This window comes from Acomys minous, assembly GCF_964271855.1.
Source record: "Acomys minous genome assembly, chromosome: 7".
Classification (NCBI taxonomy): domain Eukaryota; kingdom Metazoa; phylum Chordata; class Mammalia; order Rodentia; family Muridae; genus Acomys; species Acomys minous.
The window spans coordinates 1,954,603-1,974,586 of NC_140488.1; the positions used below are offsets into that span (position 1 = coordinate 1,954,603).

Genomic DNA, 19,984 nt, shown 5'->3' on the forward strand with positions numbered 1-19,984 from the left:
GACAGTGATGGTGGTGTGAGAGGTAGAGCTGAAGGGAAGGAGACTCAGGGTGGGGAGAGTCCGTACTCAGGATGACAATACAGGGGAAGGTGTTGTCAGAAGCTTCTAGACTGTGGACCCAGGAGCAGGAGCTCATGATTCAGCACACGTCACACAACACGGGAAGGATGTAGACTTCTGGGTGAAGTTGGCATGGGTGGGACAGAGGACAAGGATGGCAGAGAAGCCGAAGCCGGGAAGCCGAGCCTGGTGCCTGCCTTCAGAAACGCCGCAGTGATGCTGACCTTTAGCACCATTTCCTTGGAGCACAGGAGGGCCTGCTGGTTTCGAGCAACTCTGACATTTGCTTGGGGGAACAGGACTTTCATGACTGACAACTGATTTCACCTTGGTTCGGACAGAGGCAGAGGTAGGGATGCCAATGAAGCTAAGCTGACAGAAGTAGGGGCAGGGCAGGGGTGGATCTAAAGCTACTCTAGATAAAGTGTAAATTGTGCCCACTAAAGTATATAAATCTCCAAAGCTTAAGCGGACGCTTGTGATATTCCATCTACAGATACCCATGTCTCTCTTGCAGGGACCTTGGCATATGCTTTTGCATCTGGGGTCCAGCATAAAGCGTGTACCCAATAAATGTATATTAAATATGTGAGACGTAAGGAAGCAGAAGGATATTTCTGGAGTCATGTTATTGTGTGATCAACACTTTGTTTCTCAGAACTTTAGAGCCTTCCGCTCTCACCTCTTGTGTGTTGGGATTACATGTGTGCACCTTCACTGGCTCTATGTTGTTACCCTTTACGGAAATGTGCTTCCAGTGTATGCCTTGGAGGGCGGGGTAAGTAGACAGAGACACAGATTTAGGTAAATGGACCAGGAAACATTGAAGACAGGAAGCTAAAATGTGGTAAGCACCAAAGCAGAAGCCATCCTGTCTAAGAGCCAGTTGTCTCTGCTTGGAGGGCCATGGCAGGCCACTTGGGTTAGAAGGAAGAGGGCAGTGTCTACACAAGCCTCGGAAATGGCAAGCAGAAGCTGCTGAGGAGGAGTCCCATGACATCTCCAAGGCATGCAGGCATTTGAATGTTCCACTGAAGAGAGAACCAAAAAGCACATCCTTGCTTCATCTGATGCTGTTTGTTTTGCTCTGCAGAAGTGGGTGATGGGGAAGCTACTAGGCTCTGCAAGGCAGGGGCACTAGGAAAGAGAAAGGGGAATTCTAGGCCGTGCCCTCCGTCTCCTGCCCAACTGCAAGCCTAGGGTTAGCTTGTCCAAATGATCTGTGGCTTTGTCTCATGCTGATTCAAGCTTGCTAAAACCATGCTGGTACACACTTCATAACAAAATAGATGAAATTGTTAGTAACACACAAGACCAGGAAAGCAAATGGCAGGTTCACTCCTCACAACTGGCTTGCAAGCAGAGCTAGCGAAGCTGGGTTTGTGGCAGGGACACCGGGAAACAGCTGCTGGTCAAGTAGGTGTTATGCCAGTCAGACACAAATGTATACTAATAGCTAATGGCTGTGTTGGTGGCATCCTAGAGATAAGATGATTAGGTCCTTGCGAGAATGCAGGGAAACAACTTCTCAGGGAGTCATGTTTCTTTATAAAATGTTGCTTTCCACTGCTCTCCCATCCTGGACATTGTCTTCATATCTGAGACACTTGTATCTGAAGGAGTCAGGAAGCGTAGGGGCCTGATCTCGTTTCTGGGCAATGCTCACCGGAGAGAGGGCCAGCCAGTGGCTCCTGGAAGGGCTGACCTCCCACTACTGTCCTTTCTCAGCCTTGAAAGGTGGGCATGCTCACAAGTACCTCATTCTTAGGCTCTAATTGAGCAAGTCAAAGTCTGGACTTTGACTTTCTTTTTATTTTTTTATTTTTTATTTTTTATTTTATTTTTTTTGGACTTTGACTTTCATCTCAGACTCAGAGCTGGGGAGCCTGGCCTGAGACAGAGAGAATGCTGCTTCTGTCAAGAGCCAACTCTTGGCTACAGGCAAACCTCCCTTCCCTACCATGGTGCTGCCTGTCCCCTCCAGTCTCCTGTAAGTGAAAAGATCAGCCATCCCGGCAGCCATCAAGCCGGCAGCTGAGCTGGATGGCAGGAGGATGCGTCACTGTGCAGAGAGCTGACAGACGAAGCATGGACAGAGTGAGTCAGGACAACCGGTGCCACTTAACACACGTTTATTGAAATCTACTAGATGCAAGGCACTGTGCTGGATTTGGTAGGGGATTCGACGTGAAGGGCCACCCCTGTCTTCTAAGAGCTCACAATCTAATAGGCTGGGGGAGGCTGACAAGGGGGGAGGACAAGCCAAGTCCACAAACAGCTGCAGTGCAGGGCTGCTTATGCACCATAAAACAGATAGGAGAATCAGACTGGGGAAGAACAGGAATGCCCACAACGGAATACCAACTACTGTTCCCAGAGATACGAGAGTAGCCCTGAGGAGCAAGGTCAAAGATACCATTTCTATTCTTGGAAATAAGTAACCAAACCAACAAGCGTAATATGAACTACAGAATGTGAGCACACTAGGAAGAGAGGTGTCGTCAATCCCCTAACCTAGCGGGTTTGCTGGAAATAGAGTAGAACAAGCTGCAACAAGCTCATCTTATGAGTCAAATGCTGTTCATAGAGAAGATCATGGGTTAAACCCAGAGACTAAAAGGCATAGTTTTCCACCCATCGTAGTGAACAGAGTACAGTACCATATTTAGACAGGTGTTCATGTCAATCAACTGGGATTTAGGTCAGGAACGCTGGGTGGGTAGAATGTGAGAGAAGCCAGCAATGTGAGTCTTCTCAGGAAGCAATGCAATTGTCAAATGCAACTTGCTTTTAACAAAGTTAAAAAGCACAGATGCACTCAAGCTAGCTGAAGACAGAAGGGAGGGCGTCTATGCTAGGGACACACGTAGACTGATGAAGGCAGCTGCCAGCAACCCAGACATATGCCCAAGTAGCTCTGGGCAGGCCGGCAGGAACATGGTTCTACTTACAGGGGCCGCTCCTTGAACTACCCTGTGCCTCCCTCCATGCCTTCAATACTACCCAGAAGCGTCACTTTCCTCTTTTGTATTTCCCAATCGTAAAAGGCCAAGTCCATCTTTTCCACTCAGGTTTGACTGCTGCTTCCTGCCTTTGGCTCAGGTGTCGGGTTAGTTTAATGGATGTGGCCCAGAAAAGGGGTGGCAAGTCATGAGGCACACAACAGGGCCACAGCCATGGACTGCAGGCAGGGCAGGTGTCATGCCGCTTCAACCACAAAATCAAGCACATAAAATGTAGCATCTTGGGAGAAAGATGCCCACAATGTGATCTGGTCAGGGTTATTCTTTAAATTCAAGAGTGAACAGGATCCAACTAGTTGATACATTTAATCATAATATAGTCAACGGTAAACTATTGCTTTTTAAAAAAAATTCAGCAAGTACTCAAAAACTGTACTAAAAGCCACAGAGAATTTCTTTCTTCATATGGCAAAAGGATTGATCTCTATACAGTGCTAGAATTCTATGTAATCCGGCTGCTCTCCCCTCCCTTGCAAGAACAATACATATGGTTAGAAAGAAAAGAGCAATGAGGTAGAGATGCAAATGCATAGACAAGCACACACTGCAAGAAGCTTGCTGACGCTTGCACTGGACATAGCACTACTCCTAGACGATCCAAGGAAAGCCACCCCTGTATTACCCAAGGCAAACAGGCCACATATTAAAGCATTTGGAGAGAGTGGGGATTTCACCACCAACACCACGTAAAAGCTGATCTGACAATAGGCATGGAAAAGACGCTGATTTTTAGTGTTAACTCTAAAAAATGATTTGTCCAAGAGAAAAAAATTATAGAACCCAAACTAGAAAGAAAGGAGTACAAAGAGGGCAGGAAGGGATGTGAAGAGATGCCACGCCCTAGCTGGGCAGTGAGCACTCTGCTACCTCCCGAGTTAGAGTTGTTCTAGACTTCAATATTATCTTCTGTCAACATTGGCAAAGGATGAGGGAATGAGCAAGAAATGGCATTCCTTCAAGGTAAAGGTGCCAGATTTGCACTCTTGTAGATGTCACATCCCTTACTCAATGATAACCATACAGAACATGTCCTAACAGCTCACAATGAGAAAAGTAATCAGAGGAAGAAGTGGGCTCCGAGCAGTTCACAAGAAACCACCAGAACCGAGACCACAGAGCAATAGGAGCTGCTGTGTAGCAACTGTTGTTGGCTTTGTTCCAGCATGGAGAAGGCTTACAGGGCCACTGTGGTGGTCTGGGGGCACTAGAGAGGCCCTTCTGACCAAGAGCATAGAGGTCATTGTCTGCCAGACCTTGCTTTGCAAAGTGGGGCTAGAAGCCTTTTCAGGCTATGCTCCCCAGAGAGCCCAACCTCCCTCACTAGGCTGCCATAAGGGCCCATTTTTCTGACCCTCCAACATCCCTCAGGGCACAACCGGAAACTCAGGTCACAGCCCTGGTGTGGTCATCTTCCTCACCTGCTGTTTTTCCTGAGAAGGATTACCTGCAGCAGCAGCCTGACTGCAGGGTGACCAGTTTCAATTCGTGTGCCACATGGACTGTCAGTTGGCTTCCTGCCCTCTGATCTTGCTTTATTGCCCCATTGGGCATGATTACTCTAAGTCCTGGACCAGACCTGGTGCAACCAGCTTCTGTGGCATGGCAGGCTTATTTCTCTCCAGGCCTATGCTGTCATCCCTCTGAGCTTTGGCTGGAGGAAGCGAGACCAGACCACATAGGTACGTTTCTCATTCATAGTTGCCCAAAATAGAAGCCATACAACTGATCTCCCTCATTCTGGAGTCACGTGCTGGGAGGAAGGTGGAGATCATATAACATCACCAGTCAGGCGAGTCTTCTGTGTCTGAGAGGTTTCTTAGGTGGAGCTGCTGTTCAGTCACTGAATCCAAAATAGTCAAGGCTTTTGACAGCTTGAAGGATGGCTGGCTGCTGCCAGACCACATCTGGACCATTCTGTTGGTCTAAGTGAAGCCGAGCCGGGTTGTTGGGGCTATACTGATGAGCAGTCACAAGAGTGCTCTGCGCAATATGTGACAGACATGTCTCTAGTGCACCTCAGTGACCAGGCTGTATAGCCAAGTGCTGCCCACAGAGAGATACAGGGTCTGCATCTTGGAGGAAGCTTGGGCCTGCTTCTCTGGCCCAGTCCCATTCAATCCGCTCACCTATATGTTAACTTGCTTGGTGGGTAAGTAAATTCTCAAAGAAAATGTCATCATATGTAAGCACTGGAGCAATGAAACTCACACGTTAACAGACAAAAAAGAATTCAAGGATATGTAAAAATCCAAAGCCTGCACAACAAAAATGTAATAAAAGTACTAAAAAAAGTGATAAAAATTGGAAAATAACATCACAATTGATATAGAAAGAACTACTATATTAAGTTAATATATCCAAAGGTAACTTGATAAGTAGTCAAAGGAGATGAACAAATAATTCACATGCAAGAAAACAGAAATACTACTGAAATCATTGCATGGAGGATGGGACCCTCACTGAGTACACACACCTCCTCGCCAGGCAGTGTTCATATGGGAACCTTAAGAGACAGGGACTGTGACTACTCTCCACTTCAAAGCGGCCAACGGAAGGCTGGAGAAGTACCAGTTATGTTTGCTAGCATGTAAGGAGCTTCCAAGAAGGTAAAGGACTCACTTTACCTTTAAGTCCTGAAGATCCTTCTCCTATGAGGGTGTCCTCTCATTTTCTTTTGAACAAAACGATACTATGTGAGGACAAACCCCAACTGCATTGAACTGGCTTAATAAAATGAGAGACAAAATATGTTTCTCTCCAGCCCAGTAAGTGTTACTGGGAATACGACCCAGGAGTGATATTTGAAATGAAAAAAAAAAAAAGCCTTTTTAAAGGCCATCTGAAAAAGCACCACTTTTGTGGTTATGTATAATACAGGGCTGATTTTAAAACAAGACACGTAAAGTAACGGTTCTCATGTTATATTACTATGTACCTATGGCTTGGGAGGCAGCTTTGGTGAGAGCCTTATCCAGGGATTGTCATAGTGCTACCAGAGCTCAGAGAGAGGCGACCAAGGACTCAAATAGGTTCCCATGTTGGTGAGGTCAAAAATGTACATCAAGAGTTAGAAACAAACAGAGTGTGGTGAAAGAGGAGTATTCTCTAAATTAATATATTATTTCATATAATGTAATTTAAAATATGTATGTATTACTAAATTAATAAATTAATTCTTATGGCATTTGAACATTCTATTTATATTCCTAAAATTTTATCAATTCAAGTAGGCGAAAACCTGGGGTCAATTTCCTTTCAAGAAAGGTACATCATCATACTGATGCCACTGAACAGGGCTGCTCCCGACTTCACTCCCAGATTTCTCATTTTGCATGTAAAGACTAAAATACCTTGATGGTACTTTCTGCCAGGGAAAGTAGCCAAGCTGTGTTCAAATGGTAAAAGTTACGCTAAATAGGTGTAATGGGAAACACTGACATTTATAAATTGCTGGTGGCAGTAGAAATCATTTCAGCCTCTCACATAAGATAATAGGTAAGAACTACAAAACTGTTCATCTCCTTTGACTGGGCCATGGCCTCTGTAGACCCTTGCTATGGGTCCCAGGGCAGCGTTTACTCGAGATGGGAGGGCTGGTGCTTCTGCAGCGCTGAGCGCCTCTTGAACACGCGGCCACACTCACTGCACTCACAGCTCCCGGCCCCACTGTGGATCCGACGGTGGCGGCTCAGGCCTGAGCTCCTCCGGAAGGCCTTGCCACACTTGTCGCACTCATAGGGTTTCAGCCCGCTGTGGATGCGTCGATGCTTGATGAGGTCAGAGGGCCCTCGGAAAGCCTTGCTGCACTCTCCGCACGCATAAGGCCTCTCACCGCTGTGGATGCGTGCGTGCTCCAGCAGGCTAGAGCTCTGGCGGAAGGCCTTGCCGCACTGGCTGCACTCATAGGGCTTCTCACCGGTGTGGATCCTCCGGTGCTTGGTGAGCTCTGAACTCCTCCGGAACAGCTTGCCGCAGTGAGGACAGCCATAGGGTTTGGCGCCACTGTGGATGCGCTGGTGCTCCGCCAGGCCGTTGACACCACGGAAGGACTTGCCGCAGTCGTCGCAGTCGAAGGGAAGCTGGCCTGTGTGCATCCTCTGGTGCTTGAGAAGTTCCTGGCGGTCCAAGAAATCCTTGCTGCACGCCTTGCACGCAAAGGGCTTTTCCGAAGTGTGAAGCTTCTGATGTCGAAAGAGGTGGGTGTTGGCTTGGAAAGACTGCCCGCACTCCTCACACTCAAAGGGCCTCTCTCTGCTGTGCACCCTCAGGTGCTGACTAAGGCCTGCATTCTTCTTAAACCTTTTCCCGCATTCCTCACACTCAAAGGGCTTCGCCTCCCTCTCCATTTGCTCCCGCTTTTCCAAGGCATCTTCCAGAGCCCCACTGGGGCCAGGCCGGGGCTCAGTGGCCACAGCTGCGTGGCTTCTCCTGTGCTCATTAAACTCTGACAGCCCCCTGAAGACCTTCCTGCAATCGCCACACTCCCAGCCCTTCTCCTCGCTGTGAACCCTCTGGTGCTGGACAAGGAGGACTTTAAGGCGGAAGGTGTCCCCACACTCTTTACATGCAAAATGGTGTTCTATGGGCATATTCTGTGGGCTCCCTCCCCTTCCCCCAGAGTCCCCATTCTGTTTGACCTCAGCGCTGGGGTCATTGGCCCTCGGGGAACTCGTGGACGCCATCTCTTGCAGTTGGTCTTCGTCACCCATCTTCTGGTGGGAAGTCACGGAGGTGCTTTCTACAATGAGAAGATAAGTGAGCCACAACAGTCTCCAGAGGGCTCAGGAAGAAGCACCCTCTCCGCTGCTAATAACACTCTCTCCTGCAACTGCTGAGCACCAGGAAGGACCTGGAAGCCATCAGAAGGAAAGGTAGGAGAGTTCTGACAGCAGTGTGATGAGACCTTTGCTTCTAGTAAGGGGACAGTCACAGCCTATCCCCAGAGCTGGGCTCTCAAACCCTAACCCAAACCCTAACCCTAACCCTAACCCCACTAACTTAGCTGGTCTTCCTGTGTCTAACTTCAACTCTGAGAGTCTAGCAGCCAAAACTTCCTCATGCTTCTCGGTTCATTTATACTCACCAGGGTGCTTAGTGTGCTCCGTGCTGAGGGATGGATCTCATACCAACAGAGTGTGTCCGTGTGAACCCCTGTTAACGGAAGAAGGCAGCTACTGATGATATCAGTATGGAGGGACGTGGGGAACTGTCAAGGGAGATCCCATCCAAATCTGCTGGGCTGTTATGACCTTGTTATAGAAGTGATTTATGCAATTCAAATGCGCTTCTCAAGGGCTAGCTTCTTCTGGACCCCTTTACCAGAGACTGTAGAAACAAAGCAGGTGGAATTGTGGCCACATATATTTACCCCACTGTCCACTCCCCAGTACCCCTCCACGGAACACCAGACCTCTACAAGTCTCCAACTAAACTCTCAGAACTTCCTTCTTTTAAAAATTTGCCACCCCATGCAAACACCTGATGGATAAACAAATCTCAACAATGACCCCCATTTAACTGGCCATATGATTGGGATGCACACGCGTGCACACACAAAATATACTGTTTTATTTATAGTATATATACACACACACATATATATATGATATATTGCACATATATTTGTATATATTGGCATAATATGTCATCTCAGCCTCATGGTTAAAAGCAAGTATAACATCTATTCTGATCAGTTTAATGTCTGACATGTTCTTTATCTAAAGACAATATATTAAATTTGAAAACTACTCAGTAAAGAATGGCAAAATGAGGTTGTATGAGGGTGGCCATGTATCTCCACCTAGACTTTCACTAGACAATGAGTTTGGAGAAGCTCTAGAGGCATCCTTACCAGTGGAAGTCACAGCCCTGGGAAACACCAGTGCCTGCTGCTCCGGGCTCAGGCTCAGACTCAGCCCCTCCTGCTCTGTGGGGTGCCACAGTACAATATCAAATGACACCAAATCCTGAAAGAAATCATAGTGATAGTCACTCTTTGTACCTACTGTGCAATGAGGTCAGGTGGCACCAGTGATGCCAGGGGCAAGAGATTAGGGCCTGAAGTAGTCACGTCTGTGTATGTTGCTAACGTGGAGATCTAACCACAGTCCCAAGGAGTCCTAGAAAGAAAACATGATGGTGCACAAGGAGACCTGGCCTGTCTGGCCTGCGACTCCCACTGAGTTCCCAGAGGACACAGACTCAGCTCTCTTACGTATACAAAGGCTATCATAAGCACAGTGGGCAGCCTGTGGGAGAGAAGCAAGGACAGGAAAGAAGCAGCAGCTGGGGTTCAGACCTTGCTGCATGTCATGCTGCGCAAGAGGCAGAGGCTGAGGCCAAAATCAGGGAGCAAGGCAACAGGGAAGCACAGCTCACCTGGGCCTCCAGCATCTCAAGAAGGACTGCCAGGACCTGCTTTCCTGGGGCTCCGTCTTGGGGAAGGGCAAGACCTTGGGGAGCAGGTGGAGCTAAGGAAAGTGAAAAAAGCTGTGAGTGACAACAGCCCTGTTCCTTGGTCTCCTGGGATGACATTAGTGACTTCCTATTCCCTAGCTTGAAACCTATTACAGAGTCTTCTCTCCAAGGCTGGCTGAATGGCAGGGCAGAACATGTGTATGCCTGAGAAAACATATTGGAAACAGTAGGAAAGTAGGCTGGAAACGAATTAATATAGGTAGACTAGAGGGAGGCAAGATAAAATAAACAAATGTTAGCCCAGCGAGAGTCGGAGACAGCTACAGAGAGCTGCTGGCAGGAAGCCTGGCTGCTAGAGATTGGCTGGCTATACAGTTCCCTTAAAAGTAAGGTCAGTCGTCATCCTACAGAGTGAGGAAGGACACTAGAGAGAGTCCCAGAGATGGGAGAACTTTTTATGGATACCTAAACTGATGGGGCCACACAACCCGGACTTCCTCATCAGTGGTGGGACCTTTAAAAGCACACCCTACTATGCCTAGTCACTGGGTGAGAGGCATGAGGAACCCTCTTGTATGTTATCCAACAAAATGAAAGGTTGGAAAAACAGCTGGAGAAAAATACTTCTAAGAAAAGATCTTCAAATACTATACTGATAAAGAAAAGATCTGAAGCGCGCACGCGCGTGTTACCTTTTCCTCCATATTGCCAAGCCAGTGAGCTATTTTTAGCTCTTGCCACAGATGTCTGTGCATTACAGGCCTCCCACTTCAGTGAGTTCAAAGAAATAGTTCATGTTCTGATGTCAACTCAATTCAACTTATAATAAAGTGCAAGGAAGCATTTTAGCTCAGCCCAAGGACTACAAAAGCCTGTGCACTGCAGAAAGACTTAAATATACTATCTTAGAAGAGTGAGTCATGTATGGCTATGATGGAGTAACAAGGAACAGGGTTAACATCCACAAACAAGTTGTAAACCTATGCTCAACAATAATTTTAGAAACACAGGACCAGGCTCCCCAGAGAAACCAATGAGGCGAGTCGTGTTCTGGGTCCAGATTGAGAGTGTAGGAGGGGTGAAACCAAATGAACCTCATCAGAAGCTTCTCAGGCTAGCATCTAGGGTGCTAGGGACAGATGGAGGTTGCAGAGCAGATTTCAGAAAGCACTGTTCTATGTAGGAAAAAGAAGTGAAAAAAGATATGCCTAAGGCTTCCCTCGAATCTTTTCTCACTCCAAGCATTGAATGAAACTCCCCCGACTGTAAGATGAACAATTCCCAGGACACATAAAGGTAGGGAGATGTTCAAGGTCTGATCAATTCATATAGGGTCCTTATATAACCCCCATATAGGTCCCCCCGAACATGCAGAAGCTAACACAAAAGGGTCATGACTCCACAGTATATCCTTACAGCCTAAACTACAAAACATCTGTCCTAAAAATTAGATTATAGGCTCCAAAGACATAAACTGTCCTATAAATAACTGCTAGTAACCCCCAAAGTCTAGACACTCAAGGAAATAAATTTTTTTTAATTTATAAATAAAAACAAATAACTTCACTGGGTGTAATTAGCTACTACAACAAATAGTTAAAAACATGAAGACATAGCAATAGAAGCTATTTAAAATGAAGCCATAGAGAGAGACAACATCAAAATTAAATTTCTGAAAATGATAAAGGGGAAATTTTGAAGGTAAATGGAGGAAAATGATGCAAAAGAAAGAAAACAATAAGTATTATAATAAAAGAATTTTATAGTCAGAAAAAATCCATCAAAAATGAAGGATAAATGTCTATTTTTGACAAAGACAACATTTAGACAATCTGCCATTAGCAGCTCTGTACCCATAAAATATACCAAAAGAAATGTTCAGGTGGAAAGAAATGCAATCAGACTTAGGGCATAAAGAACATCAGGGATGTAAAAGCACGGGAGATGTAACACTTTCATCTTCTGCATTTCAAAATCTTTAAAATTTAGCTAACTTTGTCAAGAAAAAGCAGTAGCTAAACATATAAACATGAGTTTTTATCAAGCTCTCCAAGACTCTGCTGAATACTAATACTCAAAAGAGGAAAAGTAAGGGAACAAGAAGAGATGGGACTCATGGAATGAAATAGCAGGATGGCAAGCTTAAACTCTGCCATGCAGATACTAAGTTAAATACAAACGGAGAAACACTTCATTCAGAAGTTGGAGATTGTAGATTGTATTTCAAAAGAAGACTATGGAAAACAGTGCTAAGAACACAGACATGTTAAACGGTATACTGTAACCAGTAGGAAGAGTCTAATCTCAATATACTGAAAAAAATATAGGTAAGAGTTCTTAAGTTTCTAGTGAAAGGTCCTAGAACTCAAAGCAAGAAGAAAACTTGAAGGTTTCAAAATCCAAAGCAACAGGTACCCAGACTAGGACAACATTCTTCATAGAAGAAATAGGTAGGGATAACACTTGATTGAAAACTCTAAGAGGAGAAAGAAAGGGGAGAAAACAAATACACATATAGTCACATTTTCACAGAAACAAGGAAAACACACAGAGAGACTGGTAGCTAAAATAAGCATACTGATTTAATAATTGTATAGCTACACAGGGAGAGAGACAAGATCTGGAAAGATCTGTTTCAGTTTCTTTAATGTGTGGAGTTTTAGACACCAAGCTGAATTTCATTAGTATCAGAAAGGACCAATTTGAGATAGCCTTTGGTAGGCAAACCTGGGATAAGACAGATGCTCAGCATGCCAGAGAACGGGGCTGAGACCAAGGAAACAGCAGGAGAATGGCTTTTGACCATTATTTCTTGGGATACCACCCATATGTGGAAAAAGGGGGGAAGGACCAATGGGAATCTATAAGCAGTATGTGGAGGGGGTGAGCAGAAAATCTAAGTTCAGAGTTCTTGGACCCCTATGTCAAGGTCTGGGCGGGAGGTCTAATGTGACCCTAAAGTCCTTGCAAGCCCTCCTATCCATTTAGCTGACTGCCTAGCAAAAGTGCTTCTCTTTGTTCCAGTGTCATGAAAGTGGGGTTCCTCTGGCTTAATGGATTCTTCCTGGTATGTCTAGTTGGATTTTAGTTTCCTATACAAACACAATGAATTACTCATAAATTTATTACATAATTTTGTTTTTAAAACAATTCATCTCAGCCAGGTGTGGTGGTGCACACCTTTAATCCCAGCACTCGGGAGGCAGAGGCAGGTGGATCTCTGTGGTTTCTAGCCTGGTCTACAGAGTGAGTCCAGGACAGCCAGGGCTACACAGAGAGACCCTGTCTCAAAAAACAAACAAACAAACAAACCAAAACCCAAAACCAAACCAACCACCACCACCAACAGGAAACCAATTCACTTCCATTTAACACTGATGTTAGCAAATGCAATGGAGACAGGGACATTACATCACGCACGCACTCCTGGAAAAGGAAGGCCTATTAGAAACCGTGTCTTGCTTTCAAGAGAGTAATAAGTTTTGGCCTAGCACAAACTGCATCTTCTACCCATCCCCTTTCCCAAATCACTCCATCCAGACACACTGACCTTCATGCAGATACGCAGATGCCACAGCTGTGGCCCTCAAAGCCTGTGAACCTGCCAAGAACACCATCTCGTACAACAGGACCTTCCTTCTAATAATTCAGGCCTTAAGTCGAATGTCACTTCCTTAGAACCTCTTTATTCTCCAGCCCTGGCAGTTTCCTCCAAACATTTTCACTAATGATAAAGTCTCCTTTGAAGTTGTTTGGTTTTCTCAGGAAAAAAAATTGATCCAACAGGAAAGGGCCTTCTCTCCACTGGTGTCTGTAGCAGATCCTGGCACCACGGAGGACATGGTGCATCGTGGAACTGAATGAATGTGAGCCAGGGTGCTATGGTAAGTGGAGTAAGCCTCCTCTTAGGGAGCACATGGGATTAACATTTAGAGCTTATGTCTCCTGTCACAGAATTTCACCATCACAACTAGGACTGATTGTTGTCACCACCATTTTCCAGAAACTAAAGAACATACAACCCTATGTGCCCAGGCCAGAACCAGAAGATGAGCTGATAGTGGCCACTGGACAGGCTCCATGGGGTGGCTGTACAATACATTTGGTAGCTACCTTCAGATCATACCACCAACATGCCGTTTTAGAGCCTCACTGCATAAATACATCATTTCCCCTCTCTCTTACACACACACACACACACACACACACACACACACACACACACACTGAACTGTTTCTTCTTAAGTGGTATGATTAACTGGTAAACTCTTGGTACAACCCCAAAAGATTTGATAATTATCCTTCCTATATAGCAATAGGAGTGGCCTTTCCTGTACTAGTTCACCCCAGGGATTTGGCTTGAGAGCACTTTGGCTCCTGGTGGCTACGTGATGGCCACTCACAGTAACAGAGCATTTGAATACTCAGAGATAATTTACAAGGTACTCATGAAAGTGAGAGGGGGAAAGTGGGCCCTGCTTTCACAAAAGGAAGCTTAACTCTGCCCAATTAGCTACATAGAGCAGGTAAAAGCTTATCCTAAGTATAGGAAAATCATTTAAAAATGGTAACACACATTAACCCCTACTGTGCCTAAAAAGAAAACTATCATCGATCCTAAAGATAATTGAATTACTTAATCTCTGTGTTAGCATGCTGGAATTAATCTAGGAAAGAAGCTGGATGCTGTGACAACAGTGACAATTGCAGGTGTCCATTGCCTTCTGAAATGGCTCTTTGGAGACCAAGATCAAGGTCAAAGCAATTCCATATAGAACATGAAAGTCATTGCCGTATGCCCAATGGACAGAGAGGGTAAAGCTAACCTTGAACATAAGTCACTTTCATTCAGGACAGAAAAGCATAGGCTCAACCTTAAAGAATTCCCCACGGTATACTAGTTTCTGAAACTAGGAAAGAAAGCTGAGCGAGCACTGCAGGAAAACACATGACCAACTTTTAAGGCAAACAACACTGTCTTTCTCTACATAGGAAACAAAGGCCAGGACTACCCATACCCAGAGCACAAAGGCTTTGTCAAGGTTAACTGCAAATTTCGTATGGGGTCTAGCCAAGTCCATGGATGCGGCAGCTGTTTAATAAGCATGTGCTGCAAGATACATGGTCAGCAATCTTGTCAGTGTCAATTGCAGGGTCAGGCAAGTGTGAATTCTAAACCACCAAAGCTCATGTGCCAAGCAAATCTTCCTGCTTCAGAGCAATGTGTGAAAACTTTTTTAAATGTATTAATGTATAGTCATTGATACTTCCTCCTAAGTGTTTACTATGCATAGATTCAGCCTGAGTGTCCATCAAACAGATAAATAATAGTTCACCCAATGGTTTTATTTATCCACAATGTAAATTTCAATGAAGCAACTTACTTGAATTACTGCATAGGAATATAATATTTTTCTTTTTTACCCAAAATAACAGGAATTGAGAATTTATCATAAAACTGGTGAATAATTTGATGTCTTTTGTACTTCCCTGGATAGGTATTATTTTTCTGTGGCAGAAAAGGCAGCAATGCCACTTAAATAAAACCCATCTGGACGTTTCCAGAAGCTTCTAAGGGTATTCCACACATCTACACTGCCCCCAAGTATGCAGTACGAATGTCTTCAGGACATGTGCTGGTTTAGGTTTTTTTCATCAAGTTGACACAAACCTAGAGTCACCTAAGAAGAGGGACCCTTAATTGAACAGTTGCCTCAATCAAAGTGCCCTGTGGCCATGTTTAGGGGAGATTTTCGTGGTTGATGGCTGATGTTGGAGGGGACCATCCTTCATCAGGAGGGCCTGACCTGTATAAAAATGTAGTTAAGCAGCGAAGTGGAGTAAGTCAGTATGTCGTGCTCCTCCACGCTTCCTGCCCCAGCTTCGCTCAGTGATGGACCACGACCCGGAAGTGTAAGCCCATAAAGCCTTTCCTACCTTAGCTGCTCTTGGTCACACCAGCAGAAAACCGCCCTAGAGCAGACCACAAGCTTCTGCTGTTCAGTTGTCTTTAGGGCCAGGACAAATGTGCTTTAAGGTTAGGAACACTCGAAAGACACCTGATCACAATGGGTGCCTTCAGCACCCTCTCCCACACGGTGATCCCCTGGTGTCCCCATTTTCCTTGCCAGCCATCTTCTTTCCCTGGTATTATGTGTCTAAAATTGCCAGAATTATTTCTAGGCAGGTAGTTTAGCAGCCATAGCATATATGAGCTCCCAGAGCCCAAATGCCTCTTCACTGTCTTGCACTCTACCCGTGGGTCTTCAGCAGCACAGCCTGCCTCACCAGCAGCAGAAACATTCTGCAAACACATAGACTTACCTAAAAGAGATACACAGGGATGACTCATCTCGATTTAGAACAGTGCCAAGAGATTAGTCCAGTAGGGACGGTCTCACCTGTTGGATAGAAGTAAGTCTGGTGAACAGAAGCAGGCTCATGTGTGCACTGGCCAGGAATCTGTCCTTTTGGTACTGAGTGCTCGAGGGCAGGACAAGCTGTGTAACTGAACTGGTACTGCCAAGGTCTGGATGTGCCTCAGTGAGTCCAGGATGCAAGTACTGAGTGGGCCCCAGGGCTACAGGTGCTCCTGGCCTTTATGTTCCCAAATGCAGCTGGCAGGCTAGCAGGTGGGCAAGAGGCCCACAGGCTCATCTTGTACCGTGAAATCTGGCTGCCATTCAAAAGCCCAGACTCCTAAAATGCCGAAATGGATGACTGTCTTACTGGGAAAGTCTATTTCTCTTGGAATATTTGTGCCTGTGTATATCTTTTTCTGTATGTGTGGGTGGGAGGACATGTGTTTTCTCTCTCACTTTGCCAGGGCACCTGTCTCTGTTGACATTTCCTTCTTTACTGTATCCTAGAAGAAGCCAGCAGGTAGACCAGAAGGGGATCATGAATGTTTACTTTGTTTAATTGAGGAAAGGTTTATGTCCCCATTTCTTCAAGAATATGCACTGTTATCTTTCTAAAAATCAAAATAAATTCTTAGTTTAGAATCCTTGAGGTGACACCATCTAGATAGAAGAGTCTCTAAACTGGGGTTAGAGGGAGACGCTACACAGCTGCCTCAGGCCATTCAAAGAGCCCAGATTGTTTGGGACGGGCTAGATCAGTGTGACAGAAACCAGGCTGATGGTTAAGTGACAGTTCTAGTAGGAGAGCCGCACATCTGGGTGGGTGTCACAGAACTGGTATCTTTCAACATGTAGGCACTGGCCTGTCTAGAATTTGGAAGTTCCCTCCTGTCTCATCTTAGACAGTTTTCCCACCAAGGCTTCCTTTTGTGGCTGTGCTGGTCAGGTCACACTTCTGAGAATTCACACTATGTAGCAGATTTTTTTTCCTACGGGGTCTATCAATAACAGAAGGCTAGAAACCACTGCTCCGTGGGATTCTAAACACAGATTCAGGACTTCTTCGGGGCAATGGCCCAGACTGTCAGACATTGTGAATCTTGTTTCTAAAGCAAGGCCCAATGGGAGAATGGCTAAGGAGAGTCCTCCTACCTAGGAGAGGTACTATTATTCCACGGGTCCCATCTAAATTTTTCTTCTAAAGGAAAATGTAGGAACTGAGGTTTAAGAGGAAAGGCTCCAGTGACTAAAGAGACTTGAGGGAGCTGCCTGACGGATTGCAAGTTAGAGGGTGTCAGCTGGCACGGGGTGAGACCTCTGGGAAGAGGGCCAGGAGTGTGGGGGGGTAGCACTGAAAAGGACCATGGGCTTTGGACGGCAGGCAAGTGAGAGTATGCGTGTGTGTAAATAGATATGTAATTAATCACCCACGTACAGATTGGAGGAACCAGCAAGGGAGTTGAGAAGGGAGCAGTGCAGCGCTGCCCAGAAACGCGCCTCTCAGGCGGGCCACAGCAGAAGCTCTCTTCATCCCTTCTGGGCTCCTAAATCTCTGCCTTAAGCAGTGTACCTGCTCCCATGCAACCATCACGCAAATGGAAAGGTTGATCTTCCTTCTTCAGGGTCCTAGAGGTGCAACCCCTCCCCCATTCTGGGGAAAAGTCCCTCCAGCAGTCCGCCAACCCGGCCTCCATGTTGCTAGGGGCTGTGTGTGTGAGTCCACCCCCAGCTCGGGTTCCCAATCCTTTACATCCTCCAAACAGCAGCACAGGCCTCAACATTCCAAGCTTCCCGCCTTTGACTGCTGCCCCAGCCCTGCAGAAGGCCTCGGGGCCTCGCTATCCCTCCTCGTCATCCCACCCCAAACCTGTCCCCTTCGGCTCTGGCTTGCTCCAAGACCTAGTATCTCCCTATTCTGTGAGATGCCCCCTGCCCCGCATATTCTCCCGCGGTCCACTCCCTCTCCCAGGCCCCCTAGTACAGCCTCCCGCCGCCCGGCAGGCTCCCTCTGGGCACATATCCTTGCTTGCGCGCACATCTCTCAGATCGCTCGAGCTACACATCCATCCTCTGCAAGCTCACCCGGCGCCTGACTCTGGGCCCTCGTAGAAGCGAAGCTGGTGCGGCGCTAGCAGGCCCGGCGTGGCAGGAAGCGCCACGGAGCAACCAGCGCCTGGCGGAGCCCTGCAGCCCAAGCGGCGTTTCCGGAGCCGGGGGCGCCGCCTGGGGTACTGAGACCAAGCTCCGCCCCGGCTCAGCCCCGCCCGGCTTGTCTTTGATTGGCCTGAAAGGCGGGTGGGACAGAATGGGCGTGTCTAGAACGGTGTGAGGGGAGGAGGTGGGATATGTGAGACCAGGGAAGCAAAACTCACGGACCCTGAGTGATGAGTTCCTTATGAATGTAAAAACAAATGATAAATGGATTAGTGGGGGGAGATGATGAAATTGGCAAGGCTAAGACCTTCAGAATGATGGTAGGGCTGGGAGAGGGCACTCAAGAAAAGGGTGCAGGGGTCGGAGTCCCTCAGAAAGTCATGTGAGTCCTCGGTGTGCCACACAGCAAGAATACAACCATGAACAAAACTTGACCCTCACGCCGATCCTAAGAACCACACATTAGGTACCTAAGAGCTTCTGTGAGAGTATTGTATGTGTATTTGGGGGTACACACAATAAATAAATAGTAACTTAAATTTCAGAATAGCAGTCCATACTGTGAATCCTCAAATAAGTGTCTTGGTTCAGAGGTGCTGCAAGCAGTTGCCAGTTCAAGATGACTTTTTTTTTTTTTGTCAACTTCATGGCTCTGCATTTGTTCATCCTTGGCAGCACAAGCAACTGCTTTCTTAACGACACTGGTTTCCCAAGGAAGCCACTAATCAACAAAGATCAATACAAAACTCCTTAGAAGAGTGATGACAACTTGACGCAACATTCATCTGGGTGGTGTTTGGAGTGACCAGGAGGGGTGTATGTGCATGCTTCTGTAAAACTGCAGCATCTTTGGACAAAAGTAATAGCAAAGGTAAATACTCTGTCATCCAGATAATCTTGGTATATCCGCTATAAGAAAGAAAAGTCAAGTGCTGGACAGATAGCTCAGCCTGTAGAGTGCTTGTCTAGCAAACATGAGGACCTGAGTTCACTTCCCTGACCCCATGTTAATAATGGGTGAAACACCTTGTGCGTGTAATCTCAGTACTGGAGATGTGGATATAAATGGATGGCTGGAGATGTAGATGGAACTGGAGCTGGAGCTGGAGTTGAAGCTGGAGCTGGAGCTGGAGCTGGAGCTGGGGTTGGAGCTGGAGCTGGAGCTGGGGCTGGAGCTGGAGCTGGAGCTGGGGCTGGAGCTGGGGCTGGAGCTGGGGCTGGGGCTGGAGCTGGAGCTGGAGCTGGAGCTGGGGCTGGAGCTGGAGCTGGGGCTGGAGCTGGAGCTGGAGCTGGGGCTGGAGCTGGAGCTGGGGCTGGAGCTGGGGCTGGAGCTGGAGCTGGGGTTGGAACTGGAGCTGGAGCTGGAGCTGGAGCTGGAGCTAGAGGGGGCCAGCCAGTCTAGCCTGCTTGATGAGCTCCAGGGCAGTGACAGATCCTGCTCAAAAAACCAAGGGACGGTACCTGCTGTTCTCCTCTGACCTCCACAAGCACACACATGCATATGCATGTGCATACACTGGAACAGACAAATATACACATACACAAATGCACACACACAAAGGGAGTTCTGGAGTGCAGGAAGGAAAGGAAATGAGGTACTAGAAGTCTGACGTTGAGTGGATTCTGAAGAATGTATTCTACCCTTTCCCTCTTTCATTTTATTCATAAGTATTTAACTAATTTTAGCAATAATGAACATAATCTTTCTATTTTTGCAACAGTTTTGTCCATTGCATAACATTTTAATTTTCTGTCTATATTTTACTATGAAAAATTTGCAACAGACTGAATAACAGAAAGCTGATACCTATGTAACAACCTTTAATCCTCTCTATTAGCATTGTGCTGTATTTGGTTGTATTTATTTTACTGATGTGTTTCAAAATAAGGTACAATTAGTGCACTTTACTTCATCAAGCATAACATTAGCTAGAGATCAACTTTTTATTTTACCGTCCCTTTATCTTT

General features: G+C 46.4%; 1 protein-coding gene across 8 annotated transcripts; it reads right to left on the reverse strand.

Annotated features, from left to right (window-relative positions):
* Window positions 1-2,175: 2,175 nt before the first annotated feature.
* On the reverse strand, window positions 2,176-18,071 carry ZNF275 (zinc finger protein 275). 8 transcript variants are annotated; one of them, XM_084789089.1, is made up of 6 exons: window positions 17,945-18,071; window positions 15,825-15,901; window positions 8,935-9,049; window positions 8,167-8,234; window positions 7,721-7,821; window positions 2,176-7,264 (listed from the first exon to the last, which is right to left on the reverse strand). In XM_084789089.1, the coding sequence occupies exons 5-6, from the start codon at window positions 7,790-7,792 to the stop codon at window positions 6,659-6,661; spliced, it is 678 nt and encodes a 225-aa protein (XP_084645215.1). In that variant the 5' UTR covers window positions 7,793-7,821; window positions 8,167-8,234; window positions 8,935-9,049; window positions 15,825-15,901; window positions 17,945-18,071; the 3' UTR covers window positions 2,176-6,658. The 8 variants fall into 8 exon arrangements, with proteins under 8 accessions (XP_084645215.1, XP_084645211.1, XP_084645209.1 ...); XM_084789085.1 differs by adding an exon at window positions 8,333-8,408 and having other exon boundaries at window positions 2,176-7,821; XM_084789083.1 differs by adding an exon at window positions 9,462-9,553 and having other exon boundaries at window positions 2,176-7,821.
* Between the last annotated feature and the right edge of the window lie 1,913 nt (window positions 18,072-19,984).